The sequence below is a fragment of the Pterocles gutturalis genome, unplaced genomic scaffold, assembly GCF_000699245.1.
Source record: "Pterocles gutturalis isolate BGI_N339 unplaced genomic scaffold, ASM69924v1 scaffold3451, whole genome shotgun sequence".
NCBI classification, from domain to species: domain Eukaryota; kingdom Metazoa; phylum Chordata; class Aves; order Pterocliformes; family Pteroclidae; genus Pterocles; species Pterocles gutturalis.
The window spans coordinates 24406-46678 of NW_010105228.1; the positions used below are offsets into that span (position 1 = coordinate 24406).

The 22273-nt window shown below is 40.3% G+C and overlaps 1 protein-coding gene across 1 annotated transcript in view; it reads left to right on the forward strand.

Annotated features, from left to right (window-relative positions):
• Window positions 1-22273, forward strand: part of PPP6R3 (protein phosphatase 6, regulatory subunit 3) — a gene marked incomplete at its 3' end in the record, with an annotated part of 47946 nt that overhangs the window by 9526 nt on the left and 16147 nt on the right. The window contains exons 3-14 of the mRNA XM_010087291.1: window positions 2279-2511; window positions 4140-4326; window positions 5226-5363; window positions 5859-5924; window positions 6047-6159; window positions 11070-11183; window positions 11883-12012; window positions 13148-13300; window positions 15274-15423; window positions 15942-16006; window positions 18556-18671; window positions 19549-19634. Coding sequence (XP_010085593.1) covers window positions 2279-2511; window positions 4140-4326; window positions 5226-5363; window positions 5859-5924; window positions 6047-6159; window positions 11070-11183; window positions 11883-12012; window positions 13148-13300; window positions 15274-15423; window positions 15942-16006; window positions 18556-18671; window positions 19549-19634 — 1551 coding nt within the window. The remainder of the gene's footprint in view (window positions 1-2278; window positions 2512-4139; window positions 4327-5225; window positions 5364-5858; window positions 5925-6046; window positions 6160-11069; window positions 11184-11882; window positions 12013-13147; window positions 13301-15273; window positions 15424-15941; window positions 16007-18555; window positions 18672-19548; window positions 19635-22273) is intronic.

Below are 22273 nucleotides of genomic sequence, written 5' to 3' on the forward strand. Positions count from 1 at the left end.
AGCTCTGGGGTCCTCAGCACAGGAAGGACATGGAGCTGCTGGAGCGAGTCCAGTGGAGGGCCATTAAGATGATCTGAGGCTGGAGCTCCTCCTGTACAAGGACAGGCTGAGAGAGTTGTGGGTGTTCAACATAGAGAAGAGAGGGTTCCAGAGAGACCTTAGAGCAGCTTCCAGTGCTGAAAGGGGGCTACAGGAGAGATGGGGACGGACCCTTTAGCAGGGGATGGAGGGACAGGACAAGGGGGAACGCTTTGAAGCTGAAAGAGGGGAGATTGAGGTGAGATCTGAGGAAGAAATGTTTTCCTGTGCGGGTGGTGAGGCAGTGGCCCAGGGTGCCCAGAGAAGCTGTGGATGCCCCATCCCTGGAGGGGTTCAAGGCCAGGCTGGATGAGGCTTTGGGCAACCTGGGCTAGTGGGAGGTGTCCCTGCCCATGGCAGGGGGTGGCACTGGATGGGCTTTAACCCTAACCCTTTAACCTTGATGACCCTTCCAGTCCTAACCATTCTATGATTCTCTAAGTACTGATACTGCAGTTGAAATTATCTGTACCTTCTCCTGATTGATTGATTTGATTTTGTTTGGCTCTCATATTTAAACAGAAAGCTGTCATCTAGGGGCAGTTATGTACGCTTCCACCTTGTGACAGAAGGCTGACCAAAGTAAGGTGGTGTGAAGCGGTCAGCGTATAATGGTGAAAGCAACAATGAAAACCCTAAAAGCACTTTAAAACTTCTCCATAGTGAGCATACTAGATTTTTCAATATTTAGAACAAATACTTTAAGGCTTGCTAATGTTAAGAGAGTTACAAGGGTTTTGCTGGATCCTTGGAATTGTATCTGTTTTCTAAACTGCTCAAGTACTAAATTCAACACTTGAGTATTCTAAGTAGCTGTAGTATGCATACTGCATCCATTTTAACTTGGAAGTAAATGCTTAAGTCTGTCCACCTCTTAGTTTGCTTAAGAATTAGATGTTTCTGTTTTAGTTTTTGTAGATTTTTATATGACAAAAGCATAGTTAGATTATTGTCTTTAAGCTTGCTCCTGCATACAACCTACGTCTTACAGAAGCATTCTTGCTAAAATAGTGCTCTTCACCTACATTCTCTGCAGTAACTACGTCCTTGCAGCTGCTAATGCACAACAGTAATTAATTAATCCTTCACACTTGGAAGGCAGGTACTAATGGAGCAAAAGGAGTGTTTCTTTCCATATTCTAATTAGTAATGCTCAAAACCATGCTGCTTCCAACTGTAAGGAAAGAATAGTTTCTCTTACTGTTCTTATCTGTAGTATCTCTTTCAAGCCATTTAAATTCTGCATCCATGTAAGACCAGCTGATACTGTCAGAGGTTAAATGTCATGTAAAAGCCCTGTTTTGGAGAGGGAGGAAAGGAGCGAATGCTTGTATTGACCTAAATGAAAGGTGAAAGCAGGACTTTGTTTGATCTATCATAGACAAATATTTTCTGATAGCACAGTTGACTCAGTAGCAACTGCTTGTAAGGTGTCTCAGAGCAACAGGAGCATTTTATAAGGAGAGGTGAAGTTGCTCATCCTTACACATTTCTGTTACGGCCTCTTACAGTGTTTCAGTGGTTGGGGCCACTGCCCTCTCCTGTGTTTGCATACGGTATTTTATTGTCCTTGTTCTTCCTCTTGTGTCAAGTTTGTGCAGGGAGGTATAGTGAGAGAGTAGGTCCTGTGTTTAAATTAGCCTGGGCGCTTTGATGTGTGCTGCCTGCAAGTTAAAATTATTGTAATTCCTCTACCTTTATAGGTGTTTTCTTCAATGGCAGGGTGGCACTCTAGTGCATTTATGCAGTGCCCATTTTATCTTCTCCCAGGTCTGTTAATTGCTGAGCAAGTTGTTCTGAAGTTGAGACTTGATAGATTATAAATAAAGGTTGGGAAGAGCAAATTCGATAAATTGAAAACTAAAGTTACCTTTTTTTTCTTTAATGCAGATTAGTGTGTTCCTTTCATGTAAGTAAAACATTGGAGCTACCTAACTTTATCTTTGGATGTTAGAATATTGGCTATTGCTAAAGGTACAAAAACTATTACGGCGTATTCGGTCATCTTTAATCAAGCTTGATTTTGTAGCTGTTGATTGTCAGCATCTACTGTTGTGTCTCATATGAGTTGTAGCAAGTTTCGATGTATACGGGTAACTTTGGGGTTAGAAGCTATGGAATACTACCATGAAGTGTTACTACAAATACTGCTTAAACATATTTGGAAACTTAATGCTTTGTGTATGTTCTTCTTATTTAGACCAGCATGTTTTGGAAATTTGATCTCCATTCGTCATCCCACATAGATACACTTCTAGAGAGAGAAGATGTAACACTGAAGGAGTTGATGGATGAAGAGGACGTTCTACAAGAGTGCAAGGCTCAGAATCGCAAACTTATAGAGTTTCTGCTGAAGTCAGAATGTTTGGAGGACTTAGTTTCATTTATTATCGAAGAGCCACCTCAAGACATGGATGAAAAGATTCGATATAAGTAGGAAAACTGTTGGGGATGGGGGAGACTTGGGAAGGTGCAAAGAGGGGGCAACTTACTCCAGTTACTGTGATAGTGTGTTTGGAATCCCTGTGTGCTGATGTGTAGTACAATACTGGTATCTTTAGAGTAAGTTTGTTTTCAAGGGGCTTTGTAGAACTTTTAAATAGATCCTTCTAATATTTGCATGCTTTTGAAATGGAAGTCTCTTACCCACAAATTGCTGTCCAAAGGAGGCTTACAGAAAAAATCAGGATTTGCAGTTGCAGTTGTGGTTATTAAGAATGTAGTTGAATGAAAAACTCTGTATGGGTAGCAAAGTGCTTATCTTTGTTTTATCGGTGGCTGGTAACATGTTTTGAAGATGCTTATTAGAAAGTCTGTAGCACTCCTTGGAAGAACGTATTTAATGTCTAATTGCTGCTGTTTTCCTTTGCAGAGCTAGAACTGTAGCTGCAGTCATGGCCATACCCAATTCTTATTTTGCTGAGAAGGTTCAAACTTGAAAGTCAACTTAGAAATTTGTATAAAAGCATTTCTACCTTTTTTGGCCTATTTTAGAGTTCTCTATGCTGAAGGCTGCTTTTTTCCTTAAAACAGTATTGGGGGAAAAAAGTGAAATAAGCTACACTCTTGGTTACAGCACTTCACCATTTCTGGTAAACCGAGCCTTCTGTAAGTGTTTGTAGGAGAGTTTGAAATTGGAGCATCTTTCACTTAGAAGCTTTAAGCTGCTGCTGCCAAAATTACCTTTAGTGGGAGTGGGTGATAGTACTGTCAAATGCAGGAGGTTACTGCTCTTGATATCCTCTTAGTTTAATTACTCAATGTCCTGAACTGTACTTCTGACTCTGTCATGAAGCAGTACTAGCTAGTTTTGCAGGTTTTGTCAGACTTTGACTCGTAGTTTACTGTGTTTCCACGTAATTGCAATATATATACACAACTGATGTCATCTGCCTGGGCTTGTGCAGAGCTTTCAGCACTGTCCCACACAACCTCCCTGTCTCTAGATTGGAGAGACGTGGATTTGACAGATGGACCACTTGGTGGACAAGGAATTGTCTGGATGGTCGCACTCAGAGTTGTGGTCAACGGCTCAATGTCCAAGTGGAGATCCGAGTGGTGTTCCACAGGGGTCTGTGTTGGGACAAGTGTTGTTTAACATCTTTGTGGGAAACATAGACAGTGGGATTGAGTGCACCCCCAGCAAGTCTGCTGTGTTCTGGATTATAAATTTGTGGTCAGCAAGTTGCACTTGAGAGGAAACCAAAGACACACTGCAAGTAGTGTGGCTCTGTCCTGTGCCACTTTTGCCACTCTATACATGTATATTATTTTACCTTCCCTTGTACTGCAAGCATTTAAGTAGTTCTCATTTATTTTCTCCATTTATTTTCTTTGTTCTCTTCCCCTGAAGAGCAGACTAGTCCATTTCTTAAATGAAAGAACAGAACTTGTGGGCTGAATGTACAGTTACATTACCTGGCAGTAGTTTGCTTTAATTAGTGCAGACCAGCCCTGCCTGGAAACTTGGTCAGCAGCCTTACCAGGGTTCTGAATTCAGAGCTGAAAGTATGACAACTTTGAAGTATGAGTGATGGATTTTTATTTTTTTTTTCCCCCAGATATCCAAACATATCGTGTGAGCTGCTTACATCAGATGTCTCACAGATCAATGATAGGCTGGGAGAAGAAGAATCCTTACTCATGAAACTGTACAGCTTCCTCTTAAATGAATCTCCTCTAAACCCTTTACTGGCCAGTTTCTTCAGCAAGGTGCTAAGTATTCTAATAAGCAGAAAACCAGAACAGGTAAATATTTACAAGCTTTCCAATTTAACAAGTACTCTAATGAAGTTGTAGTACTCAGCAATGCTGCCTTGAGACTACAGATTTGAGGGATAGCAGTATCAAAAAAGAGCATTCAACCTTTATACTAGCTGAAGACACCACCAACTTTTTTATGGGATGCACAGGATTAAAAAATATATCGGAATGAGTAAGATGTATTTGACTTGTATTTGCCTGAGCTATTTGTGCAATCAGTGTGCGAGTGCTTACATTTTGCCTTAGCTTAGTTGAGTGTTCTATATGGTGATATTTGCATTAACGCCTGTGGGAGGTGAAGGTGAGTGAATTGAATCGATGGGAGCAGGTCCGATTCAGTGTGAAGAATTGTTACGGAACAAGGTGAGAGACATTTGGAGTCCCTGTTCAGAAATGGTGTTTTACTCTGTGTTTGTGTGGCCCAATACTACAAACAGCTGCAATGACTGGCTCTTGTACCTGAGCGAATTAAGTTTGTGACTCTGTTCTGTATCTTTAATTTAGCAAGCTCTGTATTTGTTTGTATTATGTTAAAGTTTTGCTGTGTTGAGTTTTTCTCACTAAGTAGGGATGAGAGTAATTAATACCAAAAAGGAAAACTGACTGTGCATTGGATTATAAGTAGTTTATGGTCAGCAAGTTGCACTTGAGAAGACACCCAAGACACACTGCACATAGTGTGGATCTGCCCTGTGCCATTTTTGCTACTCTATATGTGTGTATTATTTTATCTTGCCCTGTACTGCAAGCTTTAAGTGTCGAAAGTGTTTAAGAAGTTCTTGTTTATTTTCCCCATTTGGTAGGGGAGAGAAACTAAAACTGGTTGGTGTAATTTACCATGTAAAATACAGATAAGCAAATGTAAACTTCTTTTTCATTTCTAGATTGTGGATTTTTTAAAGAGGAAACATGATTTTGTAGACCTCATTATTAAGCACATAGGGACCTCTGCTATCATGGACTTGTTGCTCAGGCTATTGACTTGCATAGAACCTCCACAGCCCCGGCAAGAAGTGTTAAATGTAAGTAAAATGTCTACAAGGATTTTTATCTGATATGTGTGAACTGTAGAATGGCTTTTCTTCTGGTGGTTTTACTAAATTTATTTCTTAATATGCTGAAATTACATGTATAGGATTTTTTGTTTGGAGCTGCCAGTACTTTTCCAGTGGAGCCACAGAACTGGTGGGGACAACTTAAGACCGAGTGGACGGTCTCTTCCCCTGCTCTTTAATATCTAACTTATAACTGCTAGATGCAATTTTAAAAATGTTTTGGGACTTACTGAACATGTTTTTGGCATCATAAAGTTTATTTTAAAATTATACTTGAGGTATTCTTTTTCACAGTTGCTCAGAAACACTAATTTTACTTTTTCCCTTTTTTCTGAAGTATTGTTAGTCCTTGTTTAGAAATACTGATGTTATGACTCATGGCAATTTTCAAACAACTTTAATTTTAATTTAATTCATTCACTTGGATAACATTCTTACTAACAGCCACAAACACTTTTACAGTGGCTAAATGAGGAGAGAATTATCCAGCGGCTTGTGGAAATTGTACATCCATCTCAAGATGAAGATGTAAGTATTGGTCTGACACTCTTCTGGGTCTATCTGTTCAGCAAGTTGCTGTACAACATAGTGTTAGAACACTCCAGCAGGTTATTACTCTTACAGTGAAAAGCTATGTTTTTCTGTTCCAGAGGCATTCAAATGCATCACAGTCACTTTGTGAAATTATTCGTCTAAGCAGAGACCAGATGTTACAAGTACAGAACAGTTCAGAACCAGATCCACTGCTTGCCAGTCTAGAGAAGTAAGTTGATTTACTGAATTTCTGATTTTATTTGCTGTTGTTGTGGTTTAACCCACAGGGTAACCTGTGCAATAGTGTCCATGGTTAAGTCCACCCCTCAGTCACAAGCCCATCTGTGTGTTGCATCTCTTCCTTGCTGGCCTGAGGTGTCAAGGGCCCAGTGAGCTAAAAATTTCTCTTATGTTGCTGGTCTAGATACACCTTTCATGTCAGCAGCCCAATGCACCTGCTGGTTGTTTTGTTGTTCTTCAGTGTCCCGAGTCCTGGGCATATGAGCATCTGTGTGATGTACCTTTACAACCAGCTTTTCTACCTGGGCAGGACTATCTTGCCACAATGGGGCAACTTTTCTTGTTCAGCAATATCTAAAGCCAGCTGGGTGGCTTTAACCCTCTGCAAACTGACTTGATTCACCTTCCCTTTCAGCAGCTTTTGCAACTTGTCGTGTGGGACTCCACATGGCAGCTTTCCACCTTTGAGGCTTTCCTAGAAGGCAGCAGGACTCATCAGGGCATATTGCATCTCGTTAGCTGGCAGTTCAGTATATGGTAGGGGCTCTTCAGCACACATCCCCTTCTCTGGTGACTTTCTGAAATCTTTACCTTTAGGCTGGTTTGTAATAAATTCCAAAATTCCTGGGCAACTGGGGCTTCCTATCTGAACTCATTGTGTGGTCAGTGTGACCGACTTAGTCCACGTGGCATCAGCTGCATAATGTGTAGAGGGGACCTTCCCTTTGAACATCCAGGTTGGCACCGGCAGTCGGGATGCCAGGAGGAGCTGTGATTCAGTGCTGATCACTTCTGAAGCAGCTTGAACTCCTTATGTGCTGCTAGTCTCTCTTTTTCAGTTGGAATATAGTAAGCTTCGGATCCTCTGTATCCCCAAGTCTAAAACCCTATTGGTTGATTTCAAGTCTCCCCTGGTGCTTTTTGCTGGAGGCTCCACATAAGACCATTCTCCCTGGCTGGGTTGTAGAGCACACTTTTAACATCTGGTCCTGTCCAGACTTGTCCAAGGGCTGCTGCATGAACTGTCTCCCATTTAATTTGTTCAAAGGCTTATCATTGCTCAGGTCCCCATACCAACTCATTTTGGTCGCTTGATAGAGAGGGCTTACAGTCTGATTGTAATCTGGAACTTGCATTCTCCAGAAACCCACAGCCACTAAGAAGGCTTACTTCCTTTTTGATAGTTGGTGGCAACATAGCTGTTATTTTGTTGTTGACCATGTCCGTAGGGATCTGACGACATCCATCTTTCCATTTTATTCCTAAAAACTGAATCTCTTGTGCGAGGCCCTTAACCTTACTTCATTTTATGTCAAAACTGGCTGTCAAAAAGACTTGATTATTTTCTCTCTCAAACTTCTTCTGCTGTGTTGCCCCACACAATGGTGCCATCAGTGTTTTGTAGGTGTTCTGAAGCTCCACCTTACTCCAGTGCATTCTGGATCAGTCCATGACAAATGGTGGGGCTGTGTTTCCACCCTGGGGCAGTCGGTTCCAGGTGTACTGGATGCCTCTCCAGGTGAAAGCAAACTGAGGCCTCTACTTTGCTGCCAGAGGAATGGAGAAGAATGCATTAGTGATATCAGTCATGGCACACCACTTGGCTGCCTTTGACTCCTGTTTGTACTGGAGTTCTAACATGTCTGGCATGGCAGCACTCGGTGGCGGTGTGACTAGGACTAAGGTAGGTTTTCTGTCTCACTTTTTTTGCGTCTTCATGATCACACAGGTAGAACCATGGCCTGCCCCCAGTGTATACTGTCTCTCTTGAACAGGGGAATGCTTGCTCCTAATTGCTGAGATGCTGGTCCATACCTGTGGGGAGTAGGCCGTATCTTCTCTAAGTTGCTGAAACTTTCAGGACAGTTTCTTGGACAGTTTGTCCACAGCTGAGATGCAGGCCTGTAGGGAGGTACTCTCTTCATATTGCTAGAGCTGGGTAACCATGTCACCCATGGGTGGTGCGTCTTCTCTGAAATCTATTACTGCTTGTGAGGTAGAATATGATGGTGGTGTGCTCCATAGAACCTTCTGCCGCATGGGCCATGTGCACTGGACTTTGTCTGGATCTTTGGGTAACCATGCATTTTTCAGGTAATAATAGGCCACCTCCTGCACAGCTAGTTCCCTCAGGTACTGGATACCTTTCTCTATGTTGTTGCACTTGCTGGATTACATACGACCTCTTCCTTGAAGGGATACATCTCCTTACATCTGCCAGGAGCCACCTCCAGTGCCCCTTTTGAATTGCTTTATCAGTACCTCTTTCTTTAGCAAGGGATTGCAGCTGTCTGGCTGTTTTACCTTCGAAATCCAGGCTACTGGCCCTGTTATCCCAGCATCTGAGCAGCCAGGTGACAATGTGCTCACCTTGATGATGGCAGTAATCTTTTCTTTGCAGCTCACTTGGGGATAGAGATTGGGTGGTTACCGTCTCATCCTCCTCTTCCTCCAAAAGGGAGGAGACACTCCCTCCTGCTGGGTTCTTCCTCAGGAAGGGGGGGAAGTGGGGAAGTCATCTTCCTCTTGTTCTTACGATGGCCCTGCTTTGGAGTAGCCTGCCTCCTCACCATCAGGGCCATAAGTTTCTTCCTCCTGTTCCCTCTTAGGAGAAGCTTCTTCATCCTTTTCTAAATGTGTTGACTTTTGTGCTTCCTCTTCTGTATGGGGGCAACTGACAGTGGCACGAACCATGTGGTGCTTCTCATGGGGGTCTGAGTAGCTGCAGTGCCTGTTGCTGGGGCTTGTGTAGGCCCTGGGACTGTGCCTGTTGCTGGGGTTTGAGCACAGTGAGTGCCTGCATTTCTACTGAGCAGCAGTAGCAGATGGGGGTGGAACAACTGCAGCAGGAGTTAAGGTCTGAGTAGGCATAGGAGGCACCAGGGTTGGAGTCGCCATCGTATCTGTTGCAGGGGTTGGTATAGGAGCAGTTTTCTGTTGTGGGGGCTGAGGTTGCAGCTGGGGTGACACTGGTAGCGAATTGAATGATATAGCCAAATAAGCAATTAACGCTACTAATATATATAATGAGACATGCATTCAGGAGGCCTAGTAACAGGATCAATCTCAAAGATACTCAGAATCCTCAAAAGCTTTTATAAATGGTCTGGAGGAGAAGGGGGGAGTGAAAGGAGACCTCCCTGCCTCCCCACCCCCTCATGCATTGTCTCTTCACAGAGAAAATGCAACTGGTGTAGTTGGCCACAGTGTCTACCAGATGGCACCCCAAGCCCAGAAATGAAGCCCACACTGCTGGTCTGCTCTGTTTTCCTCCCCACCCCCTCCCTCTTCCAGCAACAAAGAGCAGTAGGAAATCAGTCCTGCTACCCGTGATTTTATCAGCAATACACAATACAACACCGCAGTACCTTTAATCAACAAAACGATGTTCTTAATCCAAGCATTAGAGATTATAACTGGTAAATAGCCTATATGGCAAATAAGATGCTGGATAATACAGCTCTGAATGCAAATAAAGCAGTATTCTCCATAGCAACATCCAACGAAACATAAATGCTTAGAGCAAGTTTGTTTTAATGCACTCTGGTTAAATCCAGTGTTATCTCAGCCATTTGAGTCCCATGTTGGGTGCCAAAAAGGACTGTCATGGTTTAACCCCACCAGCAATGAACACTATACAGCCACTCGCTCATCCTCCCCAGCCCCTGGAGGGTGGGGAAGAGAATTGAAGGGATAAAGGGAAAGGAAACTCATGGGTTGAGAGAAGAACAATTCAGTAATGGAAATACAATAAAATTGAAAGTAATAAGGATGATAATGATAACCACAGTAACATACAAATGGATGATACACGGTGCAACTGCTCACCACCTGCTGGCCAAGGCCCAGCCAGTTCCTGGCTGATCATCCCAGAGCAGAGAAAGTCCTGAAACCACAATCCTGGAAAAGAGAGAGGGTAAGAGAGCGAGAATTCCCACCAACTCTCATCTATATACTGAGCATCACGTTCCATGGTATGGAATAGACCATTGGCCAGTTTTGGCCTCGGTCCTAAACCTGAGCTCAAATCCTAAACTGGTAATTGTGGGTCCCATTGCTCCAGCTGTGCTCCCTCCTGGCTTCTTGTGCACCTGCACACTAGCAAAGCATGGGAAGTTGAAGTCCTTGATTGTCTTAGCAACAACTAAAACCATCAGTATGTTATCAACATTCTTCTCATTCCAAATCCCATACTAAATCAAAAGCACAGTGCTATTCTAGTTAAGAAGAAAATTAACTCTAGCCCAGCTGAAACCAGGGCATCAGTTCACAAAAAAATATTTTTTAACTTTTGACCTTGAAAACCTTTAGAAATGCTGTGCTCTGCTTTTCAGATGAGCTCTCTTGGCTACCCTGGCTCTGTCACTTAATAAGTAAGCAGAGCTCACCTGGAGGACTTCCTTGGGAGGCAGGTTGTCTCATTAAAATATTTCCTGTGCTGCCAGAGTTACTGGGATCAGACATGTGGACGTCAGCTTGATGATACTGTGCAGAGTGCACATGGGAGACTTTGGCTTTCGTCTGTTATTTGTTTGAAGTTAATCTAAGTGTGTATTTCTGCCAGAGAAGATTTTCCTGTATTCCCTTCTTCCTTTTGCTGTTATAGGTTTAGGTTTGTGTGGCTGTTACAATAAGCTGAATCAGGTTTTTGATCTGAGAACTCCCTTTTTGTTGTGTTGGTTGTCAGATCGAAACACTAGATCAGTGGAAGGAATTAGAAAATATGTTTGGGGCAGTGAGGATTGGAGTGATTGTCCTAGTGGTACCTACTAGCTTGAGATATCTACTAGTTTTCATTGTATTAGTCCTTCATTAATTTTACATGGGCAAATGGTAGCTAATTCTGTTAACAACTGTAGGCTGTAGTGTTGTATCTGACGCCAATGCTTTTCTTTTCAGGCAAGAAATCATAGAGCAGCTGCTGTCTAATATTTTTCATAAAGAAAAAAATGAATCTGCAATAGTCAGTGCAATCCAAATACTGTTGACCTTACTTGAGACAAGACGACAGACGTAAGTGGTCTTATTTCATTTAAATGATGTACACAGCATAGCGTTCAGCAATAGCAAGTGTATTCCATGTACTTATGACTGAGCCATTTTAGTGCCCTGTTGCAGCTGAAGAAGTAAAAGAGCAAACCAAGTGATTGGGGTTGGCATTACTACACTTCCACCAAGTGACTGGTCATTCTGCAGTTTTTTCTAGAAGCTAGTTTAAATGTCAGTAGACAGATCAAACTAATTAACATTCCATCAGTTTGCTTCTGGATACAAGGAATAAGGTAAATATGTCCAGTGCGGTGAGTGGGTATTGACTTCTTTAAAAAGTTGTTTGGAATTTTATTGTAACTTTACTTTGAGAAACCACTGAACAGATCTCTGTGGTACATTCAACTTGTTTGTTCTTCAGGATAGATGAGTTAAGGTCTTTTTCTGCCTCAAAAGAGGAAACAGAACATCAGTAATGTTTCATCTCAAAACCATATTGGAGATTTCAAGCACAATAAACCTAAAAATGCTCGGGCTAGTGTTTTGTAAAATTTTATTCAACCCTTACTTCACACTTAATTTATATTTTAACCTTATATTTTTAGTTGCATCTTCATTCTTTTCACATGCCACCAGAATTGTGACACTCTCAAAATCTATGCCTTCAAGATGTTTTACAACTAGTTTTGATATTAATTATTGGGTTTTACTTGTGTGCATTAGATTTGAAGGCCATATAGAGATCTGTCCCCCAGGCATGAGTAATTCAACATATTCAGTCAACAAAAGTGTTTTAGAAGCCATAAAAGCACGACTTTCATCCTTCCACGAACTCCTCCTTGAGCCTCCAAAAGTAAGTGAAACCTTGTGTTCCCAAGTTAACTGCAACAAGATTGCTACTGTATGACTGTATTTTAGGCAGGTTATAATAACAAATGAAACCCAGTTTGACTTTTGGGCAAGTGCCCAGGCTACTTCCCAGCCTGTTGTGAGTTCTGCTGTTCATTATTGTCCTTGAGCCAATATGTTGTGCTAATTGAAACGCTTTTCCAGCCTAAGCTGTGTTTAATTGGCAGAATAGCCTTGAAACAAATACTTCCTGAAAGCAATGAAGAGACATTTATTTGCTCTATATTCTCAAGGTGGTCCTGTTTTCTACTTCAGAATCTTATCTGGATATGAAAGGCAGAGTATAGACATTGCAGTTGTTTGGAACTTTGGCGTGGCCCACACGAGGCCTGCACAGTTCCTCTAGACTTGCCTGGGACCCAAGTAGACCAGTTCTACAGCGTGCACCCTTGCACTCTAGGCATGTTCAGTTCTTTGCTTTGGGTTTTTTAATTGATTTAAGTAACTTATCTGTCTCATGCCGTTGCAAAAGATAAATACAAGATGTATAAGTAGGGGGTTTACCTATGATCCATTTATATTTTTCCACTCAGATTTTCCCTGGCAGCATTTCAGTGGGAGCACTGTGCCCTGAACTGGGTGCCATAGTCTGTAAGAGAGAAGGACCCGTAGGCCGAAGTGAAAAAGACCAGAGTGTATAAAATACTGGGGGGGGTCAAAGTAGTGTTTAAGTTTATTTTAGCCTGGAGAAGTTGAGACCTTAAGATTTCCATATGCAGAAGAGGTAATAAAACATAAATAAAGTGTCTTTACATGGATTAACCAGTAAGAAGCATTTCCTGGGAAGTATCTCTTCATTTGTTTCAAGGTTGGGTAGAATGTATCTACTTTGAGATCCTCTCTGTAGTTAACAATTTTTACAACGTCATTGGTTTCATGTGGTTGTTCTTAGTGCTTCCTGTCTATGAAGTTAAAATAAGCTATAGAGTTCAGAACTACAAATTGCTTTTTTGCAGGGTGAAAGCAAGACTGTTGCTAAAGCACCGATTTTATATATTTTTAAGGATTACTCTGTGCATAGTCATGATGAGCTGGTTTTTTTCAAGCTATGTTTATGTATGTACCTTTTTCGTTGTCAGAAAAGTGTCATGAAGACAACCTGGGGTGTATTGGATCCACCTGTGGGAAACACACGTTTAAATGTGATCAGATTAATATCTAGCCTTTTACAGACAAATATAAGCAGTGTGAATCAGGAGCTTATAGAACTTAACAGCATAGGAGTAATACTGGTAAGAACTTCATGCTGCCTTCTTTATTTTTATGGGTTGCTATTAAGATCTTGTCTGTGTTTTCTGTCACTGCAGATATTTTGTAGTGTATTTTCCAGCCTAATTTGTCAGACAGTTTGTGTTGTGGCTTCTATTGCACCGTTTAAGAACTTCTAATATTGGATTTTACTGTTAAAATCATCTATCCGAAGTCAGCATTTTCCTCTTATCCCTTAAGTGGTTCTTATTCTCTACACCTTCATAAATACATGAAGTGGGTTTCTTAGAAGGATATTTTTTCGTCTGTATGTTCTCGAGTTTTCATCCACGTTCAAGGTTTCCCTGCTGTTTTCATTCTTTTCCTAAGTTGTTCCCTCAAAACCCCTTTTCCTATCTTAATAATATATGGAACACCAAATAGTGTATCAGCACTGTCCTATAAAGGGACAGTTATTCTTAGTAGCATCTGAAGGCAAGATTTTGCACCACAAACTGTCAGTCAGTTAACTCGCTGCTTTTTGCTGATGTAGCATGTGCACGTTGAGTACTTCCTGCCTCATACTATAGCAGGACATATTCCTTGTGTTTAGGGTGACCAAGAAATTCAGATGTTGGTATCAGTTAAGTAACTAGCAGAACATGCTAGTATTTCTGCTACAGTTTCTGTATACAGTATGTACACTTCTGCTTCTAAGCAGGCAGTTGCAAACTTAAAGTGTAAATGTTTTCTGTGCCCCAGGTTGTCTTAGACTAAAGTACGTTTTTCCTTCAACTACTTAATACAGCTCTGGTTGTAATGTCTTCATCTCAATTTCTCTGCACAACTTAGTTTTGCAGACAGGTGCTAGCTTGTATACAAATAGCTAACTTCACCCTGATGGAAGTTTTTTCCAGATACATTGTCTAAGGGAATGTACATGCTATGAACACTTGTGTTCTTATAAATAGATTATTGTGTAAACTAAATTCAGTGAGGCTTGAACATGTTTTTCTATTGTGGGTTTTAACATAAGGAAAAAAGAGTCATTGTAGCCATATAAACGTGTTGCTGTTTCAGTAAACAGCACGAAGCACCACATGTTTTACTATGCAGACTTGACTGTTAGGAAAACTAGTTGTCTAGTTCCTTTATGGGACAGTGTCGTTAGTTTAGGAGGACTGAAGGAAAATGGGAGATCTTTAGCTGTGTTTTGAATGGAACTTGGATTGTTTCATGCTGTTCCAATCACTACACATAGTTCCATCACTGATTTCATTTTACCAGTGACAGCAATCATTTGAGTTTTGCAGTACGAAGTAGTGTAAAATAACTGAACATAAAGCTTGAAAAAAATCTTTCCTGTGTTTAAGACAAAAAATGTGGAGAACCAGGAATGTGACTAAATTAACTGTTTATTGTATCTCAATCTCAGTATTTATCTGTCTTGTGCAAGGCATTTGATAATGTTAAACTGCATCTAGATTTTTGAGGTAGCTTTGTGTAATGGAAGAATAAAATTAGTAGATGACAGATTCAAAACCGGTAGACGTGAGTTTGTAAGGAACCTTACTGAAGTGAGGATCACATTGTAGACGGTATTGTAGGTGCTAGAAGGTTAAATGAACTCAAAAAAGAGATCTGTCAAGGGCGACAAAGGTTATAAATAACGCTTCTGACTCCGGGACTCTCTGCAGCTAGCAGTAAGAATGTAAATGGGGAGTGTCATTCCTTCCTGTCTTTGTTCTCTGGAAGTGCATTATTGGTTACCTTCAGGATAAATCCAGTTACAGTTAAGTTTTTGTTCTGATCTTGTATGATAGTCCTTGTGTTCTGATAATAGCAAACACAAGAATTAATTTTTTTGTAGGTCACAAATTTTCTCTTGCACAATAATGCCTATTGTAAAATAGAATTTGGTCTGGTGTAGTCATTCAGATAACTTGCTGGGGTAAGACTGATTATGTTTCATGAAAAGACATTGGTTTGTGTAAACCTTGTTGAATTTGTTTTTCAGGATATGTTCTTTAAGTATACATGGAATAACTTTTTGCATACTCAAGTAGAAATCTGCATTGCATTGATTCTTGCAAGTCCTCTTGAAAGCACAGAAAATGGCACAATTACAGATCAGGATTCCACTGGGGGCAATCTCTTATTGAAACATGTAAGTTGTATTTTTTGGGGAATCTTGAATTTTCTTGTCTCCAGGCTATTGCAGCAGTTACTCTTACAAAAAATATACCCCAATTCTACTTCATGTATACATCGAACATGAATATTTTTCTTTTTTTCTTAAAATGTGAGTTCAGGGTGTAAAACTTGAAAGTGCCATAGAGTAGATTTTTGCTGCCCCAAAGTGACCATGTGTGCAGGCCTGCAAGTATTTATTTTCCTTTAGTGAGAAGATCCTCTTATTTTTAAGAATTAAAATTGCTATTTCAATAGCTTTATGCTGCTACAACTCAGCAGCTATGAAGAGAAGTAGAATTAATATAGGTTGGCTTTTAGATTTCTAGTTGGGATTTGACTGTTGCTTCTGAACTTTAAACCCTTTAGTGAAAGTATTTATCCTGAACGTAAAATTAGCTGTCTTGTAAGACTTAGCATTTGTTAAAAACAATTATAAAATGCATAATGGTGTTCCACTTTACTGCTGCTAAGCATATTTTGCTTTTTTGATAGCTCTTCCTTAAGTGCCAATTAATAGAACGAATACTTGAAGCATGGGAGATGAACGAGAAGAAACAGTGAGTAGCTAGTTTTCCCATTCCCCGCAATTGTCTAAATAAGACTTGAATTGTGAAATGAATGTATGACCAATTCATAACTGATCTGGACTGTTCTAAAAACACTATCTTAATATTTGGATTAAAGCTTTCACTCATACAACTTTTTAGTAGCATTCTAATGCTTTTTCCCATGACCATTTGAGAATACAATTGTTTGTCATTCTTGCCATGTATAAAGTATTACTATGATGTTCAAAGTCTACCCATCTTCAAATACAGAAACATACCATAAGTTTTGAGAGGACAGGAAATACTTTTCTCCAGTAAGCAATTTCAAATCATTTATAAACACATCAAAGTGTATTACATATTGGGGAGCGGATGACTCCTAAGTAGTACAAGCCAAGTCCTCAGCAATGGAATACCTTCCAAAGTGTGTGCTTGTGAAAGGATAGCAGTTTCAAGTAGCTAATGTTGTCTGAAACTCTGTTTGTAGAAGGAGAAATAATCCTCAGTCTTCATCTGAGCTGGTAAAACAGCTCTCTGAGGGCTCATACTTTGTCTCAGGAGATATTGAACAATAAATGTGAACCCTAACTTGTCAAAATACTGAAGTAGCTGACTGGATGCTGCTTTTCTGGTGTGTTGTTTGAGACAATTTCATTCCCCCCAAATATTCCTGTTCCGATTTGATGTGAATCAAATAGTAAATATCTGGCTAATGTAACTGACCTGAAAATAAGGATAGCGAAGTAGATGAAGAGGGTGGTACAAAGAAAGGGAATGCGACATAATTTAACTCTCAGATGTCTTATATCGCATTCTCTTGAGGTTATAGTGAACTGCTGACTTTATCAGCAATTAGACTCTCACAGGAGAAAAGTATGGAAAGTTATTTCTGTAGCTTGAACCTAAAACTTTTCTCTGGTTGGGTAAGAAAGTTCTTGATCCAGTGCTTTCCATCAAACTACATACTTAATGAACTAATCCATATGTTTGCTAATACTAATGTGGAAAAAATTGTTGTAAACCTTATATGGTGCTTTTATCTGGAAAGAATTTATTTTTATTTGCAAGAAATGAGCAGAATGTTTTAAGTAATTCACTCCATCCAATTTTGTGCAGGTATGACTCTGAATATAAAAGATCTAAAGGTATTTTTAGCTTAGCTGCTCTAGGAAATTGTTTTTTTTAATGTCTTTGTATTCTGTCACTTAATGTTATTTCAAGAAGGTCTAGAATTGAGGATGACTGCTTTCTGCTGGTAAAAGTCTGACATCTGACATAGTGAAAAACTTTGATTCACTGGGATTAATAAACATTTGCTAACAGAAGATAAAATCATGTTCTAGTCTTTTTGGCTAGGCAATGACAAGTCATTCCACTTTGTCAAATACAAGTGCTCTTTATGGCATATCCTGTATTAGAAATCATAACCTTTGCCATTGTCACTTATTGCTTGTTTTGAATGTACTTGTTGCCTAAGCAGTCGAGGAAATAAGACAGGAATCTCTCTCTCTCCCGAGTTTTTCCTGTGAACAACGTGATACTGTTTCATTCATGACATCTTGCATTAGCATAACATAATTTCAGTTACCTTGTGTTAGATGATGATGGTGGAAAATAATGTGATTTGTATTTGCAAAACAAGCTACTTCCTCAACTGCTGTCACTTTAAAAAGACTTCAGTCAAGTTTATGGGAGGTTTGACTAGCCAATTGCGTGAGTAATTCTGTATTTTTCATTTTAAAAGCCCAGAACCTTAAGAAGCTGACACAGCAAATGTCATGTTAGCTTGAAGCTAAATGCTAGAAATTCAGTCCAAGTTGGAGCTCTCGCTTTAGCTCTTTGGTCAGATGTTGAATGGTTCCAGCTGATCATAGTGACTCAAAGCGCTACTCCAAAAACTGGTAATTCCTGTTTATACAAAGCAGTTCTGTCGCATTAAAAATATTTGAACCATCTTGTAATTGAACCTTTGGTATGCCCTGAAATGCTATTCCTGAACTTCAGGAAAGCGTTGATCCTAACTTAAATTTCAGGTGGTCATACCTTTCCAGCTCTGTATGCTAAGTGTAATGTTAAGAAACTCTGCAATACTGGAGTGCACTTAGGATTGAAGAATTTTTTGACCATGGACTCAAAGCTTGGAGAGAATATCTAGTGTATTGGGGTTTTGAAAAATACTCTGAACAACACAAATTTCCTAAAAACTGTGGATCTGTTGGTAATTTTTTCTTTATCTTGATAATGCTGTACGTTTTTCTTCATCACACACAAACATAAAAGTGGAAATAATCTGTTCAGATACTCTGCGCATCCTTCTTGGTAGCTTATGTGCTTGTTAAGTCTTATAAACTGTCTCAGTGTAGTCAAACCAGTTGGTATCTTAAATTCTTGAGTATTTCTTGTGAACCTTTGGGTTTAGGAGGCAGCTCTTCTGCTTAAGAACCCCTACACTATTTTGTCTAGTGTAACTTCTTGTCTCTGGTAGGCTTTTTTTTTTTCGTAACAAATATAGCGCAGTTGCTCAGTGTGAGCAATTGAATTCCTTTTGTCTCCTGCAGGGCTGAAGGAGGAAGACGGCATGGCTATATGGGTCATCTGACAAGGATAGCAAACTGTATTGTGCATAGTACGGATAAGGGGCCAAACAGTACGCTAGTCCAACAGCTCATTAAAGGTAACATGAATGGTCTGAAGTTTGTCTTCATGGCTTTCATTATAAAAATCTGAGGAAACGAATCAAACTTAAATTAAAAGGCAGCTGTTGAATAAAAGAAGAAAATACTGATTACTGAGGTGCTGGAGCAGGTCCAGAGAAGGGCAGCCAAGCTGGGGAAGGGTCTGGAGCACAGGGCTGACGAGGAGCGGCTGAGGGAGCTGGGGGGGTTCAGTCTGGAGAAGAGGAGGCTGAGAGGAGACCTCATCACTCTCTACAGCTGCCTGAAAGGAGGGTGCAGTGACGGGGGTGCTGGGCTCTGCTCTAGAGTGACAAGTGACAGGACAAGAGGAAACGGCCTCAAGTTGCACCAGGGGAGGTCAAGTTGCGCCAGGGGAGGTTTAGGCTGGATATGAGAAAAAATGTCTTCACTGCAAGAGTGATGAGGCATTGGCACAGGCTGCCCAGGGCAGTGGTGGAGTCACCATCCCTGGAGGGGTTCAAGAAACGTGTCGATGTGGTGCTTCGGGACATGGTTAGTGGGTTGGGTGGGGTTGGGTTGACGGTTGGACTTGATGATCCTTGAGGTCTTTTCCAACCTTAATGATTCAATGATTCTGTGATTTCTGATGCATCCAATTTAAAACCAACCATCCTTAAACATATGCTTAAGTCTCTTCTTCAAGCAGTATCAAAGCTTCCTGAAATAAATGTGAAGAAATGGTGACCTGCTTGATTTTGACTTGTTTGTTAGACGAAGCAATCCTTATGGAATTAGGAAGATGTGTATGTTCAGCGCAGTGTTTCTGGTAGAGCACAAGCGAGCAATTAAAAATTAAGTGATGCTCCGTTGTCAGTAGTATCACTTTGGGATTTCTTTTTCTGTTTCCTGCACTAGAGCTTCCAGAGGAGGTCAGAGAGCGATGGGAGACATTCTGCACAAGCTCTTTAGGAGAAACTAATAAGAGGAATACAGTGGACCTGGTAAGTAGTGATGGCCAAGGTATCAAAATTGCTGCTGTTTTCTTGGGCCCTGGTTTCTTTTTGTCAGGAACACAAGCAGTCTTCCCAGCTACCATGTACTTGTGTTAACAAGTGCATCTAATTGGTGAGCTAAGGAATCGATAATTCCTTAGTTTACTTTTCAGTTGAAGCCATATCAATGTTTTGTGTGGGAATGCTTATAGTAGCTGAGTTTGTATAGCTCATCCCAGACAATCACCAAGAAGGAAGATTTCTTTACAACTTCAAGTTCATGCCCTTAAGAGCTCCTGTCTGCTTGAAGAGTACAAACTAAAACTGCAGGAGCTGGTGTTAATTGCTTTATCTGCAGTATGTAATTGAACCTATGTAAGTTCAATGGGAAAATGCTGCCTGCATCCCACTGCGTGTGTTACTGACCTTGCTTAAGTCGAGTAACTTTGCATACTTTTGTTGTGCACCTGTCATATTTCCTCTGCACACAGCAGTAGTGATTATACTTTTAGAAAAAAGCTAAACTTAGGTAGAAGTATGAAGAGGTTTAATGTAATCATGTTAAACATACAGTTTAAGAGTAATCAGACTTTAATAAGCAGAGGCTTTCTCCAGTGTCAGCAGGCAAATTATTTTAATATACCTGACTTCTCCAGGAATACAGTGCTTTGGATGTGGCTTCATTGATTTGTGATGGTGCTGTATTAATTGGGCTACAAGACTAATAGACTGTTAAATTTGCTATTTCAATGTAATACAGCAACTCAAACATAATGCTAACATAATGTGGCCATAGAAGGAATAGGAAGTTCATCTGAAACTGCAACTTGTGGGCAGGACCAAATGATGTGCAAATGGTATTTTTTCCCATGAGGCTTTGAATGCAGAGAAGTTCATAGTGCTTGTAGAATAATTATATTTTCCTCTTGTTAGAAACTACTTGGTCGAGGCCAAGAGAAGAGGCATCTAAACAGGCAGAATTTTAAGCAGACTGATAATTAATAACATTGTAATTAGCTCTTTAGATATGTAATAATTTACTTGAACATACTTGATGTAACAACAGTGAAACCTCATTTAAAACATCTTCAAACTCAACAGTACTCATTTGAATAGAAATACAAAGCATTCAAGCAAATGCTTGTATTTGAAATGCCATCTGGAAAATACTGTGCCTTTGAATTTCTAGAGTTCTAGGCTTTGTTTCTGCTTGTGTGATCAATTCTCATGAGCCTGGATTAGCATGTAGTTCAAAGTTAAGCAGTAATGGACCGTACGATGTGGTGTAGGAGAGATTAAAAGACAGATCTTGGAGAACTCAGCTTGTTGTTTTACTGACTTATGTTTAAGCTGTGGTTATTGTATGGGTGTATCCTGAAAGCACAACCCCACGGTATTTGTTCCTAGTCATAGTGTCACCTGGTGTCCGTGCTTTTGATTTGTGCTTTGGTCTCCATAGGCCTGTCTGTAAACCTGGACCGTGTGGTATGTCTGAGTGTTGGAGCTCTTTTGGAAATTGGGGAAAGCATTCTGGGTTAAAACAGCAGCTTATCAGAGCTCATGTTTATACCTGAAAATTACATGCCTGATTTGAAGTGCGTATTTTCAGTGTCCCCAATGTGGATTAGCCTTAGACTTATTTTCTTGGTTCAAGGTTTTCCTGTCCTAAGCAAGCTGTTGAGCAGAATCTAGTCCTGAGTGATAGAATATTTCAGCACACAGTTCCTGACCTGAATGACAGAACTGTGGTTTACTGTTTATCATCTTTGGCCAATTTACTGGATTTACAAGGCTCAGGTGATCTGATCTTTGTGTATGCACACTCCTATGATGCGAAGGTAATTTAAAAAAATGTAAATAAGTTAGCTGTGTCAAGGCTAAGGAAGTAACTGCTCTTTTGAGTACTTCCAATGCTTCTGTCATTCGGTGCTCACAAGGAGAGCTCTCTTACTGTAATGGAACAAGGTATGTGGTCCTAAGGTCCCATACATGATAAACTGCTTCTGCAGCCATGAATCTGTTCTTTTTCACTTGTTTTACATCAGAGATGTTGATGGTAAATCTGTAAATGCTCTATCCCTTTCATTCTCCTTCTTCTTCTTTAGGCTTTTCTGTCTTTCAGACAAGTTCTTGTTACATTTTCTAAACAGAATAGCTGCAGAGTTAGTTCTGCTGCATGCTCACTTCTATCTCAGAGTTTCCCCAAAACACTTCACAGACTTTACAGAAAGTAAAGTTTTTGTTTCTCCTCTGCTAATTGTCCTGATAGAAGCTAGGCAATACTTCACTGAGCTTACCTACTTGGAGTTCCCTAGCTGAAGTTTAAACAAATGTGGAGCAATTGTTCATTTTCTCTTTAGACGAGGTGCATTAATGATGCTTGGCACAGGGAAGAATGCTATACAGTTTTTAATGCTAGGTTTGTACGAGAGACTTCGTGTAACTTCAGGTGAGTCTCTTTATGGCATCCTTCCAATATTAGTCGTGATGTTGAATGTTCGTGAGGTCTCCTTACAGACTAGATGAGGAGAGTATACGTCCCCTAAACCTAAAAGTAACAGTGTACAGGTCCAATGGTTGCCTTAAAAATCACAATTTAGATCCTTTCTCTTCAGGAAGATCCTCAATATTACCAGGCAAAAAATGCC